The sequence below is a fragment of the Hyperolius riggenbachi genome, chromosome 3 (genome assembly GCF_040937935.1).
Source record: "Hyperolius riggenbachi isolate aHypRig1 chromosome 3, aHypRig1.pri, whole genome shotgun sequence".
NCBI classification, from domain to species: domain Eukaryota; kingdom Metazoa; phylum Chordata; class Amphibia; order Anura; family Hyperoliidae; genus Hyperolius; species Hyperolius riggenbachi.
The window spans coordinates 74,538,104-74,565,484 of record NC_090648.1 but is presented as its reverse complement, the minus strand read 5'-3'; the positions used below and the strand labels follow the sequence as shown (position 1 = coordinate 74,565,484).

Genomic DNA, 27,381 nt, shown 5'->3' with positions numbered 1-27,381 from the left:
GCATAAATTTGAGCACCACAAAAAAGAAATTAAATCAATATTTAGATGTTGCTTTTGCAGAAATTACAGCCTCTAAACGCTTCCTGTAGGTTCCAATGAGAGTCTGGATTCTGGTTGAAGGTATTTTGGACCATTCCTCTTTACAAAACATCTCTAGTTCATTCAGGTTTGATGGCTTCCGAGCATGGACAGCTCTCTTTAACTCACACCACAGATTTTCAATTATATTCAGGTCTGGCGACTGAAATGGCCATTCCAGAACGTTGCGATTTTTTATCGCAACAACCAACGATTTATACAAAAAAAATGACGATTAACAATGTTGCCCAAACTTTCGCATCCCACTGTATTTAAAAAAAACAAACAAAAAAACATGTTATTCCAAAACTCTTGCTATCTTCTTTCTGGTGAAAGCCAGGAATTATTAACACCTACTCGTATAATAACATCAAATTCTTGTGAAAAGCATTACAGCAGTCAAAGCAACGTTTCAGGGCAGCCACCCCTTTGTCAAGCTGAGATTGAGAAAGGGGGGGGGGGGGGGGGCTGCCCTGAAACGTTGCTTTGACTGCTGTAATGCTTTTCACAAGAAAATAAAAAGGAGCAAAAATACAATGGATGGCGCCAGTCTTCTTGATTTCCACTACTGAATGACCCGGGGTGCAGCTGGCTCTACCGTCGCACATCCACCTAATCTATTTGAGGAGTGCTCCACTATTACACTTATAATAACATCAAAAGCACAAAAAATTCTGCCTGCAAGAACTTGCTTATCCAGTTCGGCCTATCTGGACGAGCTTCCTCCTCCAGATAGGCACGGGTGCTGCCGCCGGCTCGTGCGCGCGATTGTGCGCCCCCGGATCAGTGAATGCGAATATAATTCCCATTCACCGATCTAACTTCCCCGCAGAAATACCGACGCTTTCTCTCCAGAGAGCGCGGTATTTCTGCCCCTAGGACACTTGTCCCCAGCATTTTAGTTTCTGGATGCGAGATCGTTCGCATCCAGGACTTTCACTGTGGCCATCTTGTGGCTAAATAGTAAACTGCACCCACATACATTTTTAATTAAAAAAAAAAATATTATTTTACATTTAAAATTTGCAGTTTCCCTCCCACACCAAAAATTACCCACATACGCTTATTTTTATTAAAGAAAAAAAATACAATTAAAAAAAAAACAAAAACAACATAAATAGTTACCCAAGGGTCTGAACTTTTTAAATATGCATGTCAAGAGAATATGTTATTATATTATTAAAAATTATAAGCTTATAAATAGTGATGGACGCAAATTGAACAAATGCACCTTTATTTCTAAATGAAATATCGGCACCATAAATTGTGATAGGGACATCGTTTAAACGGTGTAATAACCGGGACAGATGGGCAAATAAAATACATGCGTTTTAATTACGGTAGCGTATGTTAATTTCAAACTATAATGGCCAAAAACTGAGAAATAATGATTTTTTTCCGTTTTATACTTATTCTTCCTGTTAAAATGCATTTACAGTAAAGTGGCTCTTAGCAAAATGTACCCCCCAAAGAAAGCCTAATTGGTGGCGGAAAAAACAAGATATAGATCAATTCATTGTGATAAGTAGCAATAAAGTTATAGGCGAATGAATGGGAGGTGAACGTTGCTCGGATGCATGAGATTTTCGGCACTGCGGTACTGAACCGGTTATACAAACAATACTGCACACAGAGAACAGTGAAAAACAAAATGACTTTATATTCCTTTCAGTGCTGTAACAGTGAACACAGAAGCGGAACAGGCTAAAGAATTACAGCCACACAAGACCTAGAACTCAGGCTAAGGGCTTCCCAGTGTTTAGCGCCTGTACAACCAGCCGGAAATCATGATTGTGTGTCCCCAATCCTGCATGATCAGCTCTAGAGAAAGTTCACCAGCTCAGTACCCAAACTGCCTTAGCACGCCGATCCCTTACACAAAGAAATACACAGATATTCATCTACCTGCCATCAACCATGGAGTACAGGAATAGAAGTGGCATTCCAGGGTTAAATAATGGTCTCCCTCATATCCCTGCATTATCAACATGGGATTTGTTTTTGTTCTTCAGCCCACTGATGGGTCCACTGGTTTACTAGGGAGGTTAACATGATTTGCCACATCTCTTCTGAGTGCCCCTTAAGGGCCGACAGAAGAGATCCGGCTAATTCTAGTACTCTGTGTCCACAGCCGATTTGGAGGCAGCATTCTTCTTCCCTCTCTTCTGAGCGATGACACTTTATGACTCTGCACTCTGGTCACTTGATTCTGTCTTGGCCTCTTCATATACTGGTTCTGGTTCGGCGCCCACTGGCTCCAGACCATCGTCTCCTTTGGCATTTGGAACCCACAATCCTGAGTCTACACATCTCTTCATGTGATAGCTGGCATCCTGGGAAGCATAAGGAGAAAAGAAATAGGTGTACAAGTTTAAAAGGGAAAGTTAAAGTGATCCTGACGTGAATCAAAGTGTAAAACTGATGCGAAGGCTGCTTAAACAAAGAAGTCCTAGAGTCCAATTCCTGGAAAAAGAAGTTACCGTATTATTCTGAATATAAGACGGGTAGAAGAAGTAAAAAATGGGTAGAAAAAGTCACTGTGTCTCTTATTCCAGATTCCTGAATCCTCCTCCTCTCCCCCCCCCCCAATTTATAGATAAAAGCAGCAGCATCACGTCTCTCACCTTAACCATCAAAGCCTGCAGTGATTAGAGACCTCTCCCTGACTGTTCCTAGCATCGGCTTCAGCTGATTGCGTCATTACACACAACCAGTACTGGGGAGCAGTGAGAGAGGGAGGAGAGGTCTCTGATCACCAAGGGCTCCGATGGATGTGGGGAGAGACGCACTGCCGCTGCTTTTATCTGTACACGGGGGAGCGGAGGACACGAAGGCAGCAGGTCGACACAGAAGGAACATTTGGGCGGGGGGGGGGGGGGGGGGGGGGGTAGGGGGGACACAGGAGGTATTACGGGGAGAACATCTACTAAACGCTCCTGGACCATGAACGCACCAGGTTTAGTACATTTTTCCCCCTTTTTTTGGCCTCTAAAACCTAGGTGTGTCTTGTGCTGGGAATACACGGCTCGAGCACAAACAATCGGGCGGGAGATCAGACGTGTCGGAAATTATCAATCGAGCCATCTAAATGGCTCTAAATCGAGCTGTGTATTCCCAGCATTATAGTCCAGAGCGTCTTATATTCTGAAAAATACGGTACCTAAAATATCTGTGACAATCTATACAGAAATCTTTCCAAGAAAGACAGACTGCAAAAAACCCCCATAAACTTGCGGTGACCACCAGATGAAGCCCTGCACAAGGGGCAATATGCTGTTTGATGTGGGCCGATACATGGAGCACTAGCAACGTCCCTAACAGCCTAGGGTTTCCTGTGCTGTATTTACAATATTACTAGCAAGCTAATGCATCTCTCCCAGCCTATCACCTATAGCGAGTGTGGCCTATCAGTTTCGAGTACCCAGCAGTTTGGAGCACATGTGGACAACAGCAGACTTGTGTTACGGCGTGAAACGCATAACCTAGACATGCAGCGACCAAGACTATTCCTCTAAAATGCACACACAAGGCAGAAACACACACACACTTGCCACTTGTACCCTTCCGCCCATGGCATAAAAAGATTAGCCATCTGAAACCTCCTCTCCTATAGCCCCATTTGAAGGTTTAAAGTTAACAATGCGTGTGCATTGCAGCATTGCAGTAGCACCAGAAACTCGATGTTTTCATAGTTTGTTCAAAACTAACAATATTTTTGGCTGCAACTCTGCTTTAACCTTGTGCACGCTGTGTGAAGTTTTGCCAGAAGAAGAAAGTGTAACCAAACTAACCTTGGGATCCATTTTGCTGATGGTCTCTTTCAACAGGTCAATGTTTTTGGAATCAAAACATTTTTGTAACTCCTGTGAGTAAAAAAGAAGATCAAAATAAAGTTGCAATGACTCCTATAAACCATTTAATTTATTAATTAGAAAAAAAAAAAATAGAATACTGAAATTTTGTTTTGTTTCGGAAAATAAAGCAAGTTATTTTGAAAGAATTAAAGGACCTCTCCGAGGGTAAGTCAGAAACAAAGGACCTCTCAGCAGGGCTGTGGAGTTAGAGTCAGAGTAATTTTGGGTACCTGGAGTCGGAGTGGAAGTCAGAGTTGGTGGTTTCATAAACTGAGGAGTCGGATATACTAAATCCACAGCCCTGGTAAGTATTAGAATAAGGAGTCAAGAGTCATTTTGGGTACCTGGAGTGGGATGTTGGAGGTTTCATAAACTGAGAAGTTCAAATGATTTTTGTACCGACTCCACAGCCCGGCCTCTCCAAGGGTGTGTCAGAAACAATGGACCTCTCTGAAGGCAAGTCGGAAATCAGGCGGCAAAGCATTAGAGGGATACGCAGCATTTCCCCGCACGAGTCGCTGGCGGGTAAATGCTGCAGATTCTAGCCAAATTTGACCCTAGTGGAAAGGGGCCCTTTAAGTTGGCATGGAACTAAGAACTCTACATGCGTAAGTCTGATAAGATGAACCACTACAAGGAATGGTTACTAGAGAGGGCCAATGAGTTCCTATTTATTCCAGAACGTATGCAAATTAAATGCAGGTTCTATGCAGCTTGCAATTGGCTAATTAAATTCAACTTCCCTTATTTCTGGATTACGTTCCAAGCTGTACATAAATAAGCATTAAATCTGCATGCAAGGTGGAATGATCAGCATCTCACTGATCATCTACTGGAGAGGAGGAACTTGTGACCTCTGACCCAAGGAATGCAGTGTTCTTCCCAGGCTCTTTTAACCGGATGCTCCACCTGGCTAATTTTGGTGAGCACCCGGCTGTCATCGGCTCTCCTCCTAATTCTCCACCTATGCTGTAAGTGAAGTTGCACCATTCCAGCAGTCCCTCCTCACAACCAACCTGACTACTTTTTCATGCCACCCGACTGGAAAAAAATTCTGGGGAGAACACTGGAATGATATACATTTTGCAGCACTGAAATTAATGCCAAAGAACATGAATAATCAGTGTAGAAGGCACGTCTGACACTTACAGTTGGGAGTGATTCATAAACCTCTACAGGGTCCAGCCCACCCGGGCCTATCCTCTTCTTCCGCTCCTCCTCTTCATACTCCTGTAAGGCTTTCTCTACCCGGATCTTCGCTCTCTCCCTCACTCTGCCCTTGAAGGATTCCAGCTCATCGTTGAATGCGTCCATATACTGCTGATCGGCTGTCTGGTACGGGGCAAGCAGAGAGGAAGGTCACACAAAGATTTATCATCATCATCCACTTTTCTGCTGGGCTGATTAACCTACTTGTGGCTTTCTATCGGATATATCAATCGAAGCGTCCGATGTTACAACTGTTACCTTCACCACAAAACAAAAACCTCACTATTTCATAGGCCCCTTTTTTAGACAACGCACAACACTCACATTCCTGATTGATTTTCGATGATGCAGTTGCAATTTCCATTCAATATAATGAATGGGAATCAAAATGCGGGTTTGTGGGAATGTGTTGGCAATCATGGTCTGTGATTCCACGGTGAATCGCAACACAAGGGATAGGGACAGTTTATGCAAAATGTGGGTAAAACGCGAGTGTGAAGGGGTCTTAACCACTTTGTCCTCCTTGACGTATAAAAACGTCAAGGACATGTGCGCTCCCGCGCCCGATCGTTAGCCCAGGAATCAATGAATCGGGCCATGGTGCCCGATCACCGATTCCTCTCCCCCGCAGAAAAAGCGACAGCTTCTCTCGGAAGCTTCGCCTTTTCTGATTCCTATGTCCCTCTAAGCGTACATTGTACGCTTACAGTGACGTCATGTAAACAAAACAAGGTTGCCATCTTGTGGCCAAAAAGTAAAAATACATCTAAAAGTAAAAAAAATAAATAAATTACAATACACATATATTTCCCCAAATCAAACACGATTTACATCCCACCCTCCCAAAAATACCCACATAAAATGTTTAATAAAAAAAACAAAAACATTACAATAATAATAATAATAAAAAAAAACACAAATATTTACCTAAGGGTCTAAACTTTTTAAATATCTATGTAAAGATGATTTTTTTTTTTATAAGCTTGTAGTGATGGATGCAAAATGGAAAAAATGCTTTTTTATTTCCAAATAAAATATTGTCGCCATACATTGTGATAGGGACATAATTTTAACGGTGAAATAACCGGGACAAATGGACAAATGCAATACGTGTGTTTTAATTATGGAGGCATGTATTATTTTAAAACTATAATGGCCGAAAACTGAGAAATAATGAATTTTTTCAGTTTTTTTCTTATTCTTACTGTTAAAATGCATTTACAGTAAGGTAGCTCTTAGCAAAATGTACCCCCCAAAGAAAGCCTAATTGGTGGTGGAAAAAACAAGATATAGATCAGTTCATTGTGATAAGTAGTGATAAAGTTATAGGCTAATGAATGGGAGGTGAACATTGCTCGGATGCATAGTGAAAACGACTGAGGGCTTAAGTGGTTAAGCACTTCGCGATTTTCACCGCATTTTTTCAGTTGACCAGCAATTTGTTGAGCGACAAGTGATCCTTTCCGCGATCTTGCAACGTGGGTACAGGCGTGTGACTATATGAACGTTTGGCGATGTGCACCGATAACGGCCATCGCGACGGATATTTAAGATCCCACACGACTCCCGCGCACAGAACCGCAATTGCTTGACTTCACGGTCGCCCCCGTCATGTGTTCCTGTGGGTAGGAAGAGGGATCGGAGAGCCTCATTCGTTGGGTGGAGTCGCTGTGAGATTTCCCCGATCCATCCTCAGGCGTGTATTCAGCTTAACTTGCATTTTTCAAGACCAGTTTCACAATTTTGATATTTTTCAAAAACTTTCCAATGGCATCTAACTCCGAGACACAAGCAGCAAATCCTCATACCGATATTTATGTTAGTCTACTCTGAGCCTTTTAATAAAAAAATACGGTAAACATTAACTTCTCTTTTTTAAGTGTGCTATATCCTCTTATGAAGGATTATTACAAGAGAACCAACCTTAATTTTGGTGAAGAACTGTCGGAAGCAGGCTCTGGGATCCACCTTAAGGCTCTTGGCCAGCTCTAGAATGAATTGCATTACGATAGTTTGATGGGCCACTTGTTCCATCAGGGCATGTTTCTGCAACAGAAAACACATGAAGCTCAATTCAAAAGGCCCCTACATTTAATACAATCAAGATCACGTCAAGCATGCACAAAAACAAAATAAGGCACATAACAGAGAGGTTTAGCTAACTGGCTACTATTTGCCTTTCTGTCTGAAGTTGTCACCATCTATGCAGGTAATTACCTTTGGGGGCTGCTCCCTAACCGCCCTGTATATGCTATCCGCCATCTTGTCCATCTAAGCTACACACCTGCCAGAGTTTGAAGTGCCTGCAGCGATATCGTGCAGCCCTAACTGCCCCAATGCATGCTGGGAGACTAGCTAGTTATTACAGCTCACACTGATGGACTTCATCTCCTGTCATGCACTGTTTCACAATATTACTGCAGGAACTGTGAATTGTGGTCGGGGAGCAGGGGGAGAGCTAAGGAGCAGTTCCTTGAGGTAATTTAATGCTTACTGATGACCCCCCCCCCCCTCCCCAAAGAGTCCACGCCTTGGTGGGAAGCTCGTTTTATATATTTTACGGTTACGGTACTGAATTTACTTTAAAGCAAATCAGTAGTGACCCTAAAGAGTTAAGTCACATACCAATGGACAGGAAAGGCTCTGGATCCTATAGAGCAGGAGACTCCAAATGTTTTGGGTCGAGTCAACATACTTCAGACTGCTGGGGGGCCGAAGTACATAAAATTACGTAGAAGTCTTTGCGGGGCAGACAGTAAAGCATACCCAGGTGACAACCTGCAGTCCAATTGGACAGCAGGGCCACCTGATGTGGAATTTGATTGGAAACCAGCATATGACTGCTTTCTGGCTTCCGTGTGGATGGGTGGTGCCAGCACCGTTATTCTATATGCGGACCACCAATATTTAAAGATGTAGCTGACTGCATCTATAAGTAATATATTTGGTGTTTGGGGAGCCTGATCCCAGCACTGTCTCCAGTTTGAATTTACCACCTCCGAGAGTCAGGACAGGTGGCTCTGTACTGTGCATGCGCTCATATGTACTTACGCATGCGCAGTACAGAGCCGCCTGTTTTCGGAAGCACTTGGGGGCTTCAAAGGGCTCCCTGAGGATCCCCAAAGGAGTATAGCAGGGGTGACAGTGCTGGAACGAGGATACCATGAGAGGACCGTAAAGGCTCTACAGGATCCCAGTCCGTAGGAGAGTACGTGAAAGGCCCGTTTCCACTAGTGATGCACGCGTCTGCGAGACACGCAGCTTTTCCTCAGCATGGTTTCTGTACAGGGGAGCAGCTTTTCCTCAGCATGGCTTCTGTACAGGGGAGCAGCTTTTCCTCAGCATGGCTTCTGTACAGGGGAGCAGCTTTTCCTCAGAATGGCTTCTGTACAGGGGAGCAGCTTTTCCTCAGCATGGCTTCTGTACAGGGGAGCAGCTTTTCCTCAGCATGGCCTCTGTACAGGGGAGCAGCTTTTCCTCAGCATGGCCTCTGTACAGGGGAGCAGCTTTTCCTCAGCATGGCCTCTGTACAGGGGAGCAGCTTTTCCTCAGCATGGCTTCTGTACAGGGGAGCAGCTTTTCCTCAGCATGGCCTCTGTACAGGGGAGCAGCTTTTCCTCAGCATGGCCTCTGTACAGGGGAACAGCTTTTCCTCAGCATTGCTTCTGTACAGGGGAGTATCCAGAGCACATAGACCAACATCAGCTCTGCTCTCTGGCACGGCTGTATGCCAATAACAGAATCTTTCCTCAGCATGGCTTCTGTACTGGGGAGCAGCCTATCCAGAGCCCAGAAGCTAGGATCGGTTCTATTCTCTGCCAGTGGCTGGAAAGGACATTGGCTACTTCTATGCCTGCAGTGTCAGAATAATAATGCTGCTAACAGAGGAAAATTGCCCATCAATCAAGCACAACAGCAATCACACTCAAACAATGAGAGGAAAATCCCTCCGAGGATTTAACAATAGCAACAATCAGTAGCCTTTAATTATTCATCAAAGCACAGCGATCACGAACAATTACATGATTGCGCAGGTACTTCAGCGCTGCAATGCATATGCATGCACAGACACGCAATACAGCCTTTCCTGATACATAGGGTTACTATTAGGATTAGTGTTGTGAGAAGGTTACTATTAAGGTTATAGTTAAAGGGGACCTGAACTCTTGCACAGGACACAAGGAAAACAGAGAAATGCACCCTGTGTGTTTTTAGAGAGTTTAGCCTGTCTAATTCTCCCTCATCTCTAAGTAATCATAAATGTTGATCTCTCAGTTGTGTCACCACAGAAATTAGTCAGTCCTCAGCAGACACAGCTAATATGTAAACACAGGATGTTAACCCTTTGCCTGCTTCCATGAAAGCAGGAAGTAGACACTGCAGATTTATTGCAGAAGCTCTGTAAGCTGCAACAAAGAAATGCTTTTTTCTTTAAAGGTTATTAAACTGTTGCTCATCTTTTACAGCAGAGAGGAAGTTCTGAGTTCAGGTCCGTTTTAAAGGGCTAAGGCTTCCCTGTCCTTTCTAGGTGTCCTGATCCCAGCACTGTCCCCAGTTTGAATTTACCGCCTCCAAGAGTCAGGACGGGCGGCACTGTACTGTGCATGCGCTCATATGTACTTATACTATACAAGGGTAATGCAGTGCTGACTCGTTTAACCCAATTTTCAATGTATAAAACGTGTACTTTACTCCAGCTCTGGCACACTAAAGGACAGGGTTGCTCGGGTAGTACTTTTTAAAACCCGCCCGGATCTGGGTACCCAGATATCCGGATCCAACCTTGCGGATATCCGAGTGAATTCGGGTATCCGACCAAATTACCCGCGGGTACCCGACCTATTCGGGTATCCGGATAGAAAAACTGGAAGTGCCCTTTAAATAGCTTTACAAAGGGTTTTTAGGGTAAATGATTCATGTAGCATCATGCTTTTTTTAAAGGGAAACACTAATTTATTATTTGGTGGACATAAAATGAAAAAAAAAAAAAAGCTGTCAATTAACATCAGGACTAGGTTCCAGACAGCGGTTGTGCAGCCCACATTGTGTCCTAAGTCCAATCGCACAACTGGGACATGACAGTTTTCAGCCCAGACACCTCCACCGCAAGTCCGCAATTGTGTTTTGGGTTGAATATAGGTGGTGGTATCAGCAGCAGTGGCCTGTGGCACCGTGGCGGTGGGAGCCAGCGCCAGCTTGCTTCAGCCTCTTGAACTCCTCATGCTCAACAACATGTTTTTTGGCCAGATGGGTGATGAAGCTGGAGGTGCCATACTTGTAGGGGTCACAACCTCTGCTCATCTGTAGTTTGTAGAGGGCAGAGTGAAAAACCGCCAGATTGGGGAGGTAAACATTCCCCTGCGGCCTAAATGGAATGCTGTGGCTTTTCTCCCTGTGGCGGTTGGGGGTTGAGTGGTGCGGCTGGTGGTAGCGGCAGAAGGATGTGGTGGGTCCCGCATTCTACGGCCACTGTCTGCAATGCTGATCCTTCGTGCCAAACCCACCGACGCATCCTCCTCCTCAGAGTCAGAGCTGACATCCCCATCCTGTGGACGGTAGTAACAGTCCTTCATCCCATCATTAACATCATACCCCCCCTTCCTCAAAACCCAGAACATCCTCCTCAAACTCCTTGCGGCTAACAGCCCTGAGTTCAATCGTGGCGCCTGGAGCGAAAATCTCGCTGACTGAGGGTTGGCTGCCCGCTGGGGTCGACACTGACACGGCAGACCTTCTGAGGGTGGCCGTAATGTTGCTCCCTGTCCTCTTGCCCTTGCTGCCCCTCCCCCGGCTGCCGATGCCAGCAGTACAACTTATACGTGATAATGTCAGGTGATGTGAATGCATTTGTTTGAACATTTGCATGCGAGAGTGCGAAGGGCTAATAGATTTTTGCTGTTTTCTAGCCACACCCCCTTCAGCACCTCCCTTTCCTTAATAACTTATTTAATGTCCTAACTAGAGGCGATGTGCCTGGATATATGTATTTTTTTCTTGTTACTGACCCCTGTGGCTAGGGTCTAATTCAGTGCACTCCCTCCTTCCCCTGTATGTGTTTGTCAGCATGCACACAGCTTATGCTGGTGTATGTGCATGGTGCACATGGACACATAACGTTAGCTCCCTTGTGCGATTGGTAAGATGCACTGTCTGTCCCAGGAGAGGACGTCAGGATGTGTGCTCCTAATCCATTGATAGGTTTGATGCAATGAATGTGTTTGCATGTCTGCACTATGCATGTTACAGGGCCAGAGTTAGGACACCTATGTTTACCTGGGTACTTCTGCGCAGTATAGGTGACTAAGCATAAGAATGCATTCTTCTGTGAACTAAAACCCCGGGTTTTAACTTAGCTGTAGGGATAACAGTTGTGCCTGGATGAGTGAATCTGTGAATGCATTTGTTTGAACATTTGCATGCGAGAGTGCGAAGGGTTAATAGATTTTTGCTGAAAATATAAAAGGTTAGTGTGCAGTGGGTCAGTGGAGTTTTCTCACCTCTTCCACCTCCAGATCAATACACCAGATGACCAGGTAGTTGGCGGTTTCTTCACACACCAGATGGGGATTATCAGATAAATATTTCTGACTGTCATCCCAGCGATGTAACATTCCTATCAGAGAATACATAATTAAATGATTGTATTGGTGCTCAAAACACTTTTGCCTGATACACACCATGCAATTTCCCATCAGATAAATAGGTCAAAACAATTATTTCCAACAGGTCTGATCTGATGTCCCATTTTTTTTTGTCTTGTCGATTTTGTACAGTAGTGATCGGAAATCAGAAAAACAATCGGACCCATCGGAAATAATCAATCTGACTTGTCTATCTGAAGGGAAATTGCATGCTGTGTACAAGGCATTACAGCATTGAATACTGCACGTGATACTCTTTATTAGGGATGATCAATGAGATGCAAATTTTTCCAAAATTATGCACATTTTTATGCAAATATATGCAGCTTGAAAATGGACCAATCAATTTAAACCCAGGTTACAAGTGATTGGTCCATTTTCAAGCTGCATATATTTGCATACATTTGCATCAACTCAGAATAATTTGCATATCTGTGATCACCCCTACTCTATCTTCGCTAACACAGTATTCACATCACAGAAAGGACAAGAGAATGACTCCACACAGACAAATGGACACAGGGGTGATACCTACTGTACTGCAGCTGGTCATCACTATCCCCAACATGGGCATAGTGCTAAAGATCTAAGGGCTGGTGCCAGATAGAAATCTCAAAACGCAATCGCTTTTTCTAGTGCTTTAGCAGCGTTTTTCAGAGCAATTTCAAACAAAAGACAAAATCTTTCAAGCTGCAGCAAAGTAAGAGTGAGAGGGGTGAGTGGTGATAGCAATGCTCTTGGCTGGCAATGATTGCTGGATGAGGCATCGGTGGGCATTGGGGGCCACTGTACACACACTAGATTCTTGGCAGAGGTAATGGTTGTCGGCTGAGATTCATGTAGCACGTGTACGAGGCTACATGAACCTCCAATACGTACTGCAGGCGATATTCAATCCACTGCTGGGTAGACCTCCCGACCAAGAAATAGTGAATGGATACTTGGATAGAGCCCATAGAGCACTTAGGGTTGCACCTTCGGGGCAAAGACTTACCGCGCGATGTAATCAGTGCTGGGCTCACGAGTATTTATGAGTGCCTAAGCACTCTAATCCAGGATTTAAATGAGGCTTAATTGCCTAAGGTGTGTGGCTGGGAAACAAGGGGCTATTTACCCATAAGTCCGGCGTATATTGTGCGCTCCAAATAGCTTGCACGCGTCCTATTGGATGCGTTGCAATTCTCACTACATGCACTTCCTCCGGGTGCGGTGGTGAGGCTTTCAACGCATCCAATAGGACGTGTGCAAGCTGTTTGGAGCGCTCAATATACGCCAGACTTATGGGTAAATAACCCCTCGTTTCCCAACCGCACACCTGAGGCAATTAAGCCTCATTTAAAGGGAACCTTAACTGTAAAAAAAATAAAAAATAAAAAAAGAAGAGTTTTACTTACCTGGGGCATCTACCAGCCCCCTGCAGCCATCCTGTGCCCTCACAGTCACTCATGGCTCCTCTCAGGGCTGTGGAGTTGGAGTCTGAGCAATTTTGGGCACCCGGAGTTGTTGATTTCTGAGGATAAACTGAGGAGTTGGAAGTCGGAGTCGGCTGATTTTTGTACAAAATCCACATCTCTGTGAAGTATTAGACTAAGGAGTTAGAGTCATTTTGGGTACCCGGAGTTGGAGTCGGAGTCATGATTTCGTAAACTGAGGAGTCGGAGTCGAAAGATTTTTGTACCGACTCCACGGCCCTAGCTTCTCTGATCCCCCGCTGCCAGCTAGTTTCGCTTTTGCCGACTGGGAGTCGGCCGGCTGCCATGTGTACGTTTTTACGCATTCCTGCTGGTGCCATCAACAAGTACATTTTTACGCGTTACGGGTGTAATGCGTAAAATTTTACGCATTACACCCGTAACGCGTAAAAATGTACTTGATGTCTGCAATAGCTTCCTACACCAGCAGGAATGCATAAAAACGTACGCATGGCGGCCAGCCGACTCCCAATCGGCAAAAACGAAACTAGCTGGCAGCGGGCGACCAGAGGAGCCATTAGTGACTGCGAGAGCACAGGATGGCTACAGGGGGCTGGTAGATGCCCCAGGTAAGTAAAACTTTTTTTTTTTTTTTTTTTTTTTTTTACAGTTAAAGGTTCCCTTTAAATCAGGAATTTCAGTGCTTAAAGAAATACTATCTAAGTGTTCTAAAATGACAATGTACAAATAAGTAGCTGTGTAAGCATTTTCCTACTGTTCATGTTAAATATCAGAGGCAAAAGCTTTCATTTATTGAGAGTAGGATTTAGCTATATTGGGACAAATCAATTGCAGAAGGGGTGTCTGCTTCAATGCACAGCCAGTGTTGCCCATCAGACTACAGCCTTTCTCAACCTTTCTACCCTGGAGGAACCCTGCAAATAACTTTTGGATCTCAAGGAACCCCTGCAAACAATGTTTTGATCTTGAGGAGCCCCTGCAGTTATTTTGCAGGAGGCATGGTTTTTAAAAGTATGTGTAGCTGTTTATTTCACTACTCCCATTACACTGCCACTCATTATACTGTCTCCTGAGCCCTCAATTTAGTGTTTCTTATTACAGTACCACCTATTATAGTGTGCTTTATTATACTTCCCCCATGATGGGGGAAAATGCCAAGGAACCCCTGCAGAGTACTTAAGGAACCCTGGGGTTCCAGGGATCCCTGGTTGAGGAAGCTTGCTACAGAGTATTTTTCTCAGAAAGCAAAAACAGTATGAAAAGCTGTGACAAAAGCTGTGGGTTTTCTTTTTCACACAGTTACACACAGGGTTAACTGATCAAGTGTGAGGGGAGTTTTGTCAGTTTTGGCATCAGTAAAGTTTGAAAGTATTTTGATAACAGGAAATAAAAGGTTGCCAGTGAAATGTATACACCAGTACTTAACAGCACTTCTCAAACGATTCCTATTTCAATTGACAAAAATATGTAGATCGATAGTGTTCCTTTAAAGAGGAACTGAAGTAAGAGGTATACAGAGGCTGCCATATTTATTTCCTTTTTATCAATACCAGTTGCCTGGCAGCCCTGCTGGTCTATTTCTCTGCAGTAGTATCTGAATAACACCAGAAACAAGCATGCAGCTAGTCTTGTCAGATCTGGCAATAATGTCAGAAACACCTGATCTGCTGCATGCTTGTTCAGGGGCTATGGCTAATAGTATTAGAGGCAGAGGATCAGCAGGGCTGCCAGGCAACTGGTATTGCTTAAAAGGAAATAAACATGGCAGCCTCCATACACCTCTCTCTTCAGTTCCCGTTGAAGCACTGGTATGTACTTGTGAGCCCATGCCTGGGCGTAATTGGTCACCAACATTATTATAAGGAGAAGGAGGCAATAATGACAGCCGCCAGGAAACAGCAGAAGACATTGAAGACATTTTTTTCCACAATACACTGCAGGAAACATTGAGGAATGCACATATAAATACACACACACACACAGAGACACACACACACACACACACACACACACACACACACACACACACACACACTTGTTAGGCATTCGTGACACCTGATCTCTCCTCCTCATCCACTACCACACCATGCCTACTCTGAACACGCACTCCCACTTACCAAAATGTTTCAGTTGCTTAATGTTCTTTTCTACAAAAGTTTTGTGTTTTTGTTCTTTTTGTTCCTCCGTTTCTTCTTTAACATCTGCTTTTACATTGACAACACTCTGTAGGGATAGGGAAACCGATATTTAGAAATACAAGTGAAACTTTAAAGGGAACGTGAGATGAAAACAATTCATACATACCTGGGGCTTCCTCCAGCCCCCTTTGGCTTGGTCGCTCCCTTCCTTCACCATCCTCCGCCTCCTGTATCTTCCGTAAGGGCTCCCAGTATCTTCGGCCAGTCGGTGCATGCTCAGCGAGGCCATGCGCGCTTCCCCGTATCGCTGCCGCAGCAAGGAGAGTTTTGTGCCTAAGCAGAAAGCTCCCAGTGACGGGAGCATGGCAGTGGAGCAACTTTTTGGCAGCTACTGAACATGAGCAGCCCACACTTGTGCACACCCTAATCGTGCTCCTGCGGTCGGGATTCTTTCGCACATGCGTAGAGATCGCTACTGAGCCTGTGAGCGTGCAAACAGGGTGCGCGCGGCTCGAGGCCACGCATGCGCAGTATGCGCAGTAGCAGCCAACCCTTGGGGACCGGCCAGCTTTGCGGGGGTCACCACTGCTGGCTGGAGGGCACAAAGACGACGTCATGGGCACAGGACGAGTCCATGGAGCTGGAAGAAGCCCCAGGTAAATTAAAATTTTTATTTTTCACTTAAGTACTCCTTTAAGAGTTCCTTCCCCTGCACAAAGCAGATCACCTGATGCAAACCATCTCCTCCCTCTGCAATGTGATGTAAGACAAGGCAATTGCATGCCTTTTCCAGCATGCAAATTTCGCTTTGACATGATATGCAGGCTGCCATATTTATTTCCTTTTCAACAATACTAATTCCCTGGCAGTCCTGGTGATTTTCTGGCATCAGTAGCATCTGACTTACAACCCTGAAAAATACACATGGCTAATCTAGTCAAACTTGAGTCAGAGTACCTGATCTCCATGCTGGTTAAGGGGCTATGGCTAAAAAAAAAAAAACAAAAAAAAAAACTAGATGCACAAGATCAGAGGGAAAGCCAGGCAACGTGCATGGTTTTAAAGGGAATAAATATAGCAGCCTCTATATCCCTCTCACCTCGAATTCCCTTTAAAGAGACACTGTAAAAAGAAAAAGATCCCCTGGGGGGTATTCGCCTCGGGAGGGGGAAGCCTCCGGATCCTAATGAGGCTTCCCCAGTCCTCCTCGGTCCCCCGGGGGTCTCGCTGCAGCCCTCCAAACAGCGGCCCAACAGACCCGACAGCCTGTTCAATATTTACCTTTCCAGGCTCCAGCTGGGGCGCTGTTTCAGCTCTTCTGACAGAGATGGGTGGAAATAGCCGATCTCTGTCGGGTCCGCTCAACTGTGCAGGAGACTTATGCCTGCGCAGTAGAGCGGCCCGACAGCGACCGGCTATTTCCGCGTATCTCCGTGGGAAGGAGCAGATACTGTGCCTGCGCTGGAGCCAAAAGGTAAATATTTACATCATCGCCGCTCCGGGAAGATTTTCGCCGCCACCATGGGACCGAGGAGGACGGGGGAAGCCTCAATAGGATTCAGAGGCTTCCCCCACCCGAGGTGAGCACCCCCTGGGGGAGGTTTTTTCGTTACAGATTTTCTTTAAATACTTTGGAATCAGAGCACAAAAGCCGTGGGCATGCTACTGAAAGCCAGTCTGTACCACTCCCTCCCTCTTTCCCCAGTCTCACTGCACCATTACATACCTTGCTAAAGCCCTCTTTGCTGAGAGTGTCCACATTCCAAGGCATGGTCTTCTCTTTTTTCTTCAGATCTTCCTCCTTTTTCTGCCACTTCTTCTCCTCCTTCTTCAGCTGTTCTACCTCTTGTTGCAGTTTCTGAGCTTCGGTCTTCGCCGACTCCTGGACCTCCATCTCTTTCAATTTCTTCTGACACTCTAATAGCTTTTTCTTGCACTCTTTTGCTCCTTTCTGAAGCTCTTCCTTCTCCTTGTCAAACTGCTCCATCCTTTCTACGCGGGCCTGGGACACATGGGGTAAATAAATCCATGAATTAAGTAGGATTTACAACTTTCTTGTGCCCTCAACTCACAGGAAGACAATTTGATGCAGAACAATGGTGTAATGACTAGCACTCTCGCCAGCGCTGCAGTCCTTCATTGGAATCTCAACTAGGCCAGTTTCTGCATGGTGTTTGTATGTTCTGCTTGTGTATGTGTACATTTCCTCCGGGCACGTCAGTATCCTTCCACACCCCAAAAACATACTGGTAGATACTGTCATATGCCTCTGTCACCCAGCAGACCTCTACAGGTGAACATGGGCCTTTAGAGGTCTGCTAAACACCTCCTCCTACCACCATACACAAGTCACTCCACAGCCTGCAAACCACTACTAGGAGGCTCCTCCTACCACCATATACAAGTCACTCCACAGCCTGCAAACCACTACCAGGAGGCTCCTTCTACCGCCAAACACAAGTCACTCCACAGCCTGCAAACCACTACCAGGAGGCTCCTATCACCATATACAAGTCACTCCACAGCCTGCAAACAATACCAGGAGGCTCCTTCTACCACCATACACAAGTCACTCCACAGCCTGCAAACAATACCAGGAGGCTCCTTCTACCACCATACACAAGTCACTCCACAGCCTGCAAACCACTACCAGGAGGCTCCTATCACCATACACAAGTCACGCCACAGCCTGCAAATCACTACCAGGAGGCTCCTCCTATCACCAAACACAAGTCACTCCACAGCCTGCAAACCACTACCAGGATAGCAATCACAACAAAGCTGAATATATGTCTATTTTTAAGACGTGTAACTTAAAAACTGAAAACCTGAGACCATCTCTCACCTGGTGACGCCACCGGAATAAGCTGGCCGTATCGATATTGGGATGGGTGTCGTCTTCATCGTCAGACACTTCAATGTGATCCCACACACTGTAGTCAACCATCTCGGAAAAGACTGTGGAACCTGCAGAGGCAGCAATGAAGACTGAATTACAAGATGTAAACATTGGAATAAACAGAAAAAATACTCCAGAGGCTTATGTCTTTTTAGGTATTTTTTTTTCCTTTATAGAAGAACATCAGCTGCCAAAAAGGCTAATTTAGGCAAGTATCTAACCTTTGATTTAGTTCACAGCATGGGTCTGCTCATACCGATCATAGAAAGCTCAGTGTACACCTGTACCAATTCTACATTCTTGGCCAAGGGGTCCCTGAATGGCCGCCTCAGCCAAAAACAATCTAGGATTAGTACCGCCTTAAAATGTACCTGAGATGGGCTATTTAAAATATTTGATACTTTCTACCAGAGGCCTCCTCAAACCCCATGAGCACCGATGCGTCCCTCGCCACCCTCCCGAGTGTGCCCGTTCTCCTGGTCTCATACTCATGTAATCTGGCTCAGTCACGCCAGTTGGACATGCACAGAAGAGCCAACTGCCGCGACTGAGCCAGATTACCGGGCGAGAGACACATCGTGCTCATGGAGCTGGAGGAAGCCCCGGGTAAGTATAAAATCTCTTAAATATCCCATCTCAGGTACAATTTAAAGAGAACTAGAGGCAGGTATTTTAAATCTTAAGATAACAGAGGCATGTTCCATGCATAATCACATGCCTCTGTGTCTCTGTAATGGCCGCCTCTACTTCCCAGCCCCCCCAGGTCTGCTGTGGCCCCCTGAAAAACTAATCAGGCTAGCGACAGTCTGCTTGGCTGATTCACACTGCAAGAGCTTTTAAACCTCCTTGGCGGTTATCCCGAGCTAGAGTCGGGGCGGAAAACCGCAGCTAAGAGCGGTGATTCCGACCTCTGCTCGGCGTGGCCACCGGAGGCTGTGTGCAGAGTATAGCGCGCAGCGGGAGCGTTTCTACATACCTCCCGGGGATCCCAACGTCGGCTGGCATTCTTCTTCCTCTCCTCCGGGGCTCTGCTTCCTGCTGGTGACAGTATGACGACAGCCGGCAATTTCACTTTAGAGTTGCAGCGCCACCCGGAGGATGGAGGCATAACTGCAGCGCTGGAGCCAGGGAGGTGAGTGATTGCTGGGCTGCTGCAGATCTCCCTGGCAGCATGATTTTTTTCCAGGTTTAAGGGTCTGAAAATTGCACCGCTTTTAGACCCTAAAATCCGGAAAGAATCAGAACGCCAAGGGGGTTAAGCGCTAGTGATTTTAAAAAAGCTCTTGCTAATGCAATGCTATGGGTGATTTTTATAAAATCACATAGTTCAAGTGAAAACACACACACACATAGCCTTACATTAGCAAGAGCTTTTAAAATCACAAATGCTTAGAAAAAGCTCTTGTGGTGTGAACCATCCCTTAAAGTGAACCTCCAGACTAAAAATCGACTCAGCAGCACTGAAAAGGCCTGGAGTTTCTTTAACAGTTTCACAGCATCAGAACTTTGTTTCTCTTATACAAGCCTCATTTTTAGCTGCACAGAAGAAAACTGCCCGGGCATTTTTTCCCCTGATGCTGTGCAAAGCATGATGGGATTTCTGATGTTGTTGTTCTCGTTCTGCTGTTTTGGTGCAACTTTTTTTTTTTTTACATTTTGAATTTGACATTTGAAGCCTAGTGTGTGCAGCTGGGAGGGGTGATCAGGACACAGGACAGTTGGAACCGTGTCTTATACTCCTTGTCACCTCCTTTCAACCAAAAAGATGGCTGCCCCCATCAAGGCTGTGGAGTCGGAGTTGAGGAGTCGGGGCAATTTTGGGCACCCGGAGTCGTTGATTTCATAAACTGAGGAGTCGGAGTCAGGAGTCGGATGCTTTTTGTACAAAATCCACAGCCCTGTTAAGTATTAGACTAAGGAGTCGGAGTCGAGGAGTCAGAGTCGGAGCCATTTTGGGCACCCGGAGTTGGAAGATTTTTGTACCGACTCCACAGCCCTGGCCCCCATGACAAAGATGGCAGCCCCCATGAATCACAAACATTTGCCTGTTCTTTTAAAACAGTGAGGGTAAAAAATTATATTACCTATCTATTCTAATTAACATAACTAATGTAACTTAATGACAGTATGTTTGTTTAGGCTGAAGTTCCCCTTTAAGCCCCATACACAAGCTCAACCGCGGTCTTTTATGCTTTCACAACTTTTGTTGTGAAACAAGTTCAGTGCTCTCCCCAGAAATGTTTTCCAGCCGGGTGGCATGTAAAAGTAGCCGGGGTGGGGTGAGATGAGAGACTGCAGGGCTGGTGCTTCTGGGCGCAACTCTGCTAACAGCATCGGAGGTGAGCCAATGACAGCCGGGTACTCACCAAAACTAGCCGAGTGGAGAACCCGGCTAAAAGAGCCTAGGGAGAACACTGAAGTTGAAACACCTAAAAAAAAGTATGTTGGATTGACTTCTTATCAGTCTTATCAGCTCTTTGAACAATAGCAAAAGACTTTTTTAGGCGTTTCAACTTGTTTCACAACAAGAGTAGTGAAAGCATAATGCTGTGTACACACGGTACGATTTTCCATGCGATAGATGGATCCAATAGATAAAATCTGTCATGTCTGATATTGCTCCTGATCGTTTCCGTGATCAATTTCTCATAGCGGTGAATGGAAAAAAAGATAAGAAAAACAAGTGAATATAAGAGAATCGAGCACAGAATCGAGTGCGGAATCATGCCGAAAAAAAACTATCGGATCGCAAAATCGCACAAAAAAACATAACGTGTGTACCCAGCATAAAAGACCGCTGTTGAGTGTGTGTATGGGGCTTTGGATCATTTAAGCCTCATACTCACGGGCTACAATTGTCGCCGCAACCATGTGGCACGCGCATTCCGGCCACACGTAGCTTTTTCCGCATTACCGACTGTAATTAGCGCTGTTGCGGGCCGTAACGCGTACAAAAATACGCGTTGCCACATTACGAACGCATAGATAAGCAACAACGCATATTTTTGTATGCGTTGCGGCCCGCAATAGCGCTAATTAGTCGGGAATGCGGAAAAAGCTACGCGTGGCCAGTCCTGACGGGCCTGTCGGCAAAAACGAAACTAGCTGGCAGCGGAGGACCAGAGGATTAGTGAGTGGCTGCGAGGGCACAGGACTGCTGCAGGGGGCTGGTAGAAGCCCCAGGTGAGTAAAACTCATTTTTTTTTCTGACTTAAGGTTCACTTTAAAGTAAAACCAGATATTAAAAAAAAAATACTTTTGGAAAGGGAATGCTCTGGATCCCATAGAGCCTTCCTGGTCCTCATTCCCTGCCCTCGTTCCACAGTTGTCCCCTTAGTTGACGTTATTCCTCTTTGAAAGCACTCCTGTCCCCAAGTGCTTCTGAAGATAAGCGAGTGGGGAGCCAGCCATCTTCGGGAAGCACTTAAAGACACAAGCCTTCCGAGAAATCCCGAAGGCACGGGATTGTAAAGGTGGCCATACACTGGTCGATGTTCCATCAGATTCGACCAACAGACAGATCCCTCTCTGATCGAATCTGTTCAGAGAGGGATCGTATGGCCACCTTTACTGCAAACAGATTGTGAACCGATTTCAGCCTGAAACTGTTCACAATCTGTGGTGGTGGCGGTGGCCGCCGCTCCCCCCTCCCCGCATACATTACCTGTTCCGCCGGCGCGAATCCCCGCTGTCACTGCTGTCTTCTCCACTCTGGTCTCTGGCATGCTTCACTTCTTCCTGCCCGGCAGGAAGTTTAAACAGTAGAGCGCCCTCTAGTGTTTAAACTTCCTGCCGGGCAGGAAGAAGTGAAGCATGCCGAAGACCAGACCAGACCAGACAGCAGTGACAGCGGGGATTCGCGCCTGCCGGAACAGTTAATGTATACCCGCTGTATTGCGTCGGTCGTCAGGCATTCGAACGCCGCTAATGAGGCACTCCCGACGCGCCGGCGATCGAGAAAAATCTTCCGCACGGACGGATCGTCGGGAATTATCGATTTCGGACGGAAATCGATCGTTCTGTCAGCGGTGTGCGCGGCGATTTCACAGCCGGTTCAATCACTGTGATCGAATCGGCTGTATATCGGCGGGAAAATCGTTAGGTGTATGGGCCTCTTTACAGTGGTAAAACGAGGGCATGGAGAGAGGACAAGGAAGACTGTTATGTGATTCAGAGCCTTCCCTCTCCATATGCGAGTATCTAACTATTTTCAGCTTGTGTCACATTTGCTTTTAGTATTTTGCCGGAATAAGGATACCTTAGCTTAAAATTAAAAATGGGGGAAGCAAACACGTTAGTGGTCTCTTTTCTTGCCCACCACAAGTTCTCCTCCGCCCCCCTCCGGCACTGCCTAGCAACCCTCTGAACTTACATTCTGGTTGGGGCGGTATCAACTCACTGTGCAGGTGCTGCCTGGCAGTGCACGTCCTTGATTGCATGCCTGGGAGCGCTCAGCATACTATGTAGTTGTGACAACCTAGGCTGTGGAGTCGGAGCAATTTTGGGTATCTGGAGTCGGAGGTTTCATAAACTGAGGACCCGGATGATTTTTGTACTAACTCCACAGCCCTGGTGACAACTAAGTAGTGCACCTGCGCAGAGCGCTCATGGCTGGGCAACGCCAGCGCAGTCAGCCGTGACAACCCTGACCAGAAAGTAAGTTCGGGGGGTGTTGGCGCTAGGCACTACAGGAGCTGGATGGAGAGCAGTGGGCATGAGGAGAGCCCACTAAACATGCCTGCTCCCCGTTTTTTTTATTTAATTTTAAGCTAAGGTAACCTTTAACAGTTTTTAGTACAGCAAAGTGCACCAACCGTGTTTTAGTACCCTCTAATTTGGTCTGTTCTTCTGACTACAGATGGTGAATGATAATCTAATAATTCTCGCTTGCTTGCAAATTGTATAGCACTTAAATCCCAAACCCACGCTGGTTGGAACTCAGCTGTTGCAGACGATAACGACTGCCATGGCCAAGAATCAGGCGGTCAGACATGTATGTACAGCATCGTTAGTGCTCTATCACCCTGCGGGGCATAAAGAGATAAAGCAGATCATTGCCAGGTGAGAATGTAGCTTTAGAATAGGGCCAAATAGATTAACTTCCTGCTGAACCTGACTGATCCAATTCCAAGTTGCCTACAAGCTGAAATTCTCAACATCTCACTGATCATCTCTACAGCTGATTAGAGCTTGTGACAGGGCATATGATCAGTGAGCTGAAAAATACAACTTTCATCAACTTTCTTACTCCGCAAGAAGCATAATTCCTTTAAACAGAACAAAATCCTTGCACAGGCATAATAAGCTTTGGAAACTACTGATTAAAGGGACCAGGAGCAACTCATAAAAATGAAAATCTGCACTTACCTGGGGCTTCCTCCAGCCCGCGAGGTCCCTCGGCGACTTTTGGGTCCCCTAAAGTCATGAGCAACTGTGCATGTGCGGCCCATCCACACACCTGGCTCGATCACGCGCCCATTACCGTAAGTCTCCTGCGCATGCACAGTTCTCAAAAGACTGAACCGTACATGCGCAGGAGGCTTATGGCAACTGGGGCGCGTGATCAAGCCAGGTGCACGGATGGGCTGCACATGCACAGTTGCTCACGACTTCAGCGAAGTCGCCAGTATAACGGAGCTGCCAGCGGGACCACGGAGGGGACCAAGAAGACACCAAAGGACCTCGCGGGCTTCAGGGGGCTGGAGGAAGCCCCAGGTAAGTGAAGATTTTCATTTTTACGTGCTGCTCAGGGTCTCTTTAATTACAGGACAGCTCATTAATCAAACTGACAGGGATCAGTCACAAAACAAAAAAAACTGTGGTTTTTACGATAGGGAATTTTGCCTTCTTAAAACAGAAAGAGGCTTTTTTGTTCACTTACACACTCCTAGTAGTTCTGGTTCACCATGAGCTTACTAGGCAATCTGCCATTATTTACTAGAGGGAAGAGTTTGATACTTACTTCAGGAGAGTGAAGCCTCTGATCATCCAGAAGCTTACCACGTCCTCCTTCAGATCACCACTACATGCTGAGATCCTCTGAAAGCTTGTGGCCGCGATCCAGTACGTAAACAAGCATGGCGGACCTGCGCAGGCACAAAGACTCCAGGCTGCCGTGCAAGCCACCTGCACCTGTGCAAAACGTAGCCATGCTCCATTAACAAGCCCTTGTCAATGAAGATCAGGGGGTCCCAGAGCTGGAACGGACACATGGAGGAGTGGGGGAAGGTCAGGTATCTAAATTGGTCACTTTTTCCCCTACAGGTACTTTCTGAATCATATTAGTTCTGTGCAAACTTTCTGTTTAACTCAGAACGACTGATTATTACTGCAGAGCAAGAGAATCTGCCTAGTAGAAATTCAGATCAGATCACTGATTAATCTGATCATAAGCTCATCTAGGTTTTCTGCTACACAGAAGTATCTCTACTGCTAAGATCTGCCTGCACAAAAACATGTCATAGTCCAGCAAATCAATATAACAAAGCTGGTAGTGTAGTGTCCCACAGCAGCGTATGCAGGCCTCTACTGGAAAGAGCTTAGTACCAATAAACTCCACTCTGCTCAGAGACCATCCAGCTGTATTTCAGGCAGCAGGGACTGCACACCTTAAGACAGCGCACAACACACCACAAATATACAGCAAAATTAGAGGGTAACTCTGGCCCATACATACCTCAACAAGCAGCAGCACCAGCAGCAGATATGCTTTCTGGAAATCTCTGGCAGCCTCTGCAGCCACTGCCCTTTCTCTGACGTCACTTCCCCAGCTTCAATACAGTCGGCCAGCAAGGCGTCACTTCCCCGCCTCCGTGCTCTTAGCCAGGCACCGCCCACGTCCAGTAGCAGCATGACGATTGGTTGAGAGGGCGTGAGGAGGAAAACACCAGCGCAAGAGTAAGGCTCTGTCGCAGGCGAGGTGGAGGCGTGGTTTACCTTACTGCGGTGAGTGGGCGTGGTGTAGCATGAGGTGAAGGGAGAAAAGAGAATGGGCGGGAGAGGCTGTCTTGACTGTCATGATTGCAGCGGAGGAGGCGGTTCCAGAATCCAGACTTTTCTACACAGACGTCACGGCGAGCAGAGGTCTCTATGCGGGCTGTAGACTTTTTGGCCATACAGTAGTACACTCGTTCTAACGTTATGAAGATAAGTGAAGAAGGGTAATGCTGGAGTTGTATAAAGAGCCTGGTGTAATAGTGGAGCTTATTCATAGCCTGTGTGTAATTTCATAGCTGTAAGAAAGCACCTCCATTAGGTAAAGTTCACCAGATTCCTAATTAAGCCTTGTTCACAGAGAGTTTTTGACAACTTCAAATCTGTCACTTGAAGCAGTTTGTGGACTAACCAATGTACAGACGTGCTGTATGGCTATAGCACAGCTCCCAACTGTCCCTCATTTTGAAGCACCGTCCATTTGTCCCTCTTTCCCCCTCGTTTGTGTGTGTATGTATATATATATATATATATATATATATATATATATATATATATATATATATATATATATATATATAGTGTTTGATTGACTCTAAACTTTATTCCCATCCTTTAAATTGATATATTACTAATTTTAAATATGCAGTGAGGAGCAACGGATGAAATCCGAACAGGTGTTATTCGGATTTCATATAGGTAATTAAATCACCTATGCAGGTGTGCAAGGGGGGGGGTGTTAATCTTACCCATCAGGCTTCCTCTTAGATCCCACACTGCGTTCCAAGGCGCAGGCACGTGATTACAAACACAACACTTCCTCCTTCTAGGTTGAAGGAGGAAGTGTTTGTCGTCACGTGACACGCTTGGGACCCATCGTGGGAGGCACCGAGGGGCGGATCTAAAGAGACGCTTGATGGGTAAGTTTAAACCCCCCCCCCCCCCCCCCCCCCATTGCACACCTGCATAGGTGATTTAATTACCTGGATAAAATTCGAATAACCCCTGTTCGGCTTTCATCCGCATCCGTTTTTTGAGCATCCCTATTAATATGAAGGAAAATGAACCAGGATAGAAAGGACCAGTGTGGTTTTAATTATAAAACATATTTTTCTTATGAAATCTTTATGGTTTGCGTGACTAGGGTTGTGATGGGAGTGTGGGCAGGGGCGTGGCTTAAGTGTTCCTCTTTCTCATCTCAAAAAGTTGGGCAGTGTGGACTAACTAGTGTACAGACATGCTGTGTGGCTATAGACAACTACGTTGTGCTGTTCTCTGGAAAGAAGGTATGACAAAGAAAATGAGCAGCAACCAGCAATGTGGGGATTAGTGATGGGAATTCCGGCTCTTCTCAGAGAATCGGCTCTTTATTAAATATCACTAGACACCACTCAGAATCGGAGTAAAAGCCCTGCCCCTGTCTCCATGACAACTCCAGACTGCTTTTCTGACTGGAGCAATGCTTCCTGCTACTGCTCTGCTCCACCCCGCATACACTCCTACAAGCTGCAAGAGGACTTCCTCTCCCAGCATGCCTCAGCACGCTTTATTACAGAGAAAACCAGAGCTGTGTGGGGTGGCTGAGGCATCGGCTCTTTTAAAACTGAGAACCGGCTCTTGTCGTTCTCAGCAAAGAAACGGCTCGTTCGCGAACGACCCATCACTAGTGGGGATCACATTAAACTATACATGTAAAACTCCGGCTGGTGGGCCATATCTGGCCCTCCCAGCGATCATATTTGGCCCTCAGATGGTTTCCCCACTTTGCATTATATTTGGCCCACTGTAGACACCAGAGAAGCTTTATTGGAGGGTAAGCCCTAGAACACCAGGGAAGCCATATGGGGAGGGGACCGCTAGATACCAGGGAACTGTATAGAAGGGGGCCACTAGACACCAGGGAACTGTATATAGGAAGGAGGAGGCTACTAGTATACTGGTTAAGGGCTCTGCCTTTGACATGGGAGACCAGGGTTCAAATCCTGGCTAGGTCAAGTACCTATTCAGTAAGGAGTTCAAGGCAAGACTCCCTAACACTGCAGGGTGCCCTCCTGAGCGCATCCCAGTGGCTGCAGCTCTTGAGCGCTTTTAGTCCGACAGGAGAAAAGCGCTATACAAATGTTCAGATTATTATTTATTATTACTAAACACCTGGAAACTGTATAGGGGAAGGAGGACCTCTAAACGTCAGGGAAT

The 27,381-nt window shown here is 45.9% G+C and overlaps 2 protein-coding genes across 3 annotated transcripts in view; one reads left to right on the top strand and one right to left on the bottom strand.

The window, feature by feature from the left end:
- Positions 1-1,713: 1,713 nt before the first annotated feature.
- Positions 1,714-25,034, bottom strand: CDC37 (cell division cycle 37, HSP90 cochaperone). The gene is made up of 9 exons (XM_068274385.1): positions 24,929-25,034; positions 18,199-18,320; positions 17,080-17,355; positions 15,333-15,438; positions 11,639-11,754; positions 7,065-7,187; positions 5,082-5,264; positions 3,870-3,941; positions 1,714-2,411 (listed from the first exon to the last, which is right to left on the bottom strand). The coding sequence occupies exons 2-9, from the start codon at positions 18,298-18,300 to the stop codon at positions 2,259-2,261; spliced, it is 1,131 nt and encodes a 376-aa protein (XP_068130486.1). The 5' UTR covers positions 18,301-18,320; positions 24,929-25,034; the 3' UTR covers positions 1,714-2,258.
- Positions 25,035-25,044: 10 nt separating this feature from the next.
- The window catches only part of LOC137562738 (3',5'-cyclic-AMP phosphodiesterase 4B-like), an 810,374-nt gene continuing 808,037 nt past the window's right edge, over positions 25,045-27,381 (top strand). For both annotated transcript variants that reach the window (XM_068274387.1, XM_068274386.1), the window contains exon 1: positions 25,045-25,197. The gene's annotated coding sequence lies outside the window, so the exon portion shown is untranslated. The remainder of the gene's footprint in view (positions 25,198-27,381) is intronic.

Bases quoted from the DNA above. Each gene is read 5' to 3' on its own strand.
- CDC37 (XM_068274385.1), bottom strand. From the start codon at position 18,300: ATGGTTGACTACAGTGTGTGGGATCACATTGAAGTGTCTGACGATGAA. The intron at 5,265-7,064 runs GTTGGTTCTCTT...GCCCCGTACCAG, and splicing joins AGTTCTTCACCAAAATTAAG to ACAGCCGATCAGCAGTATAT. The intron at 3,942-5,081 runs GTAAGTGTCAGA...TTTTACTCACAG, and splicing joins TTTATGAATCACTCCCAACT to GAGTTACAAAAATGTTTTGA.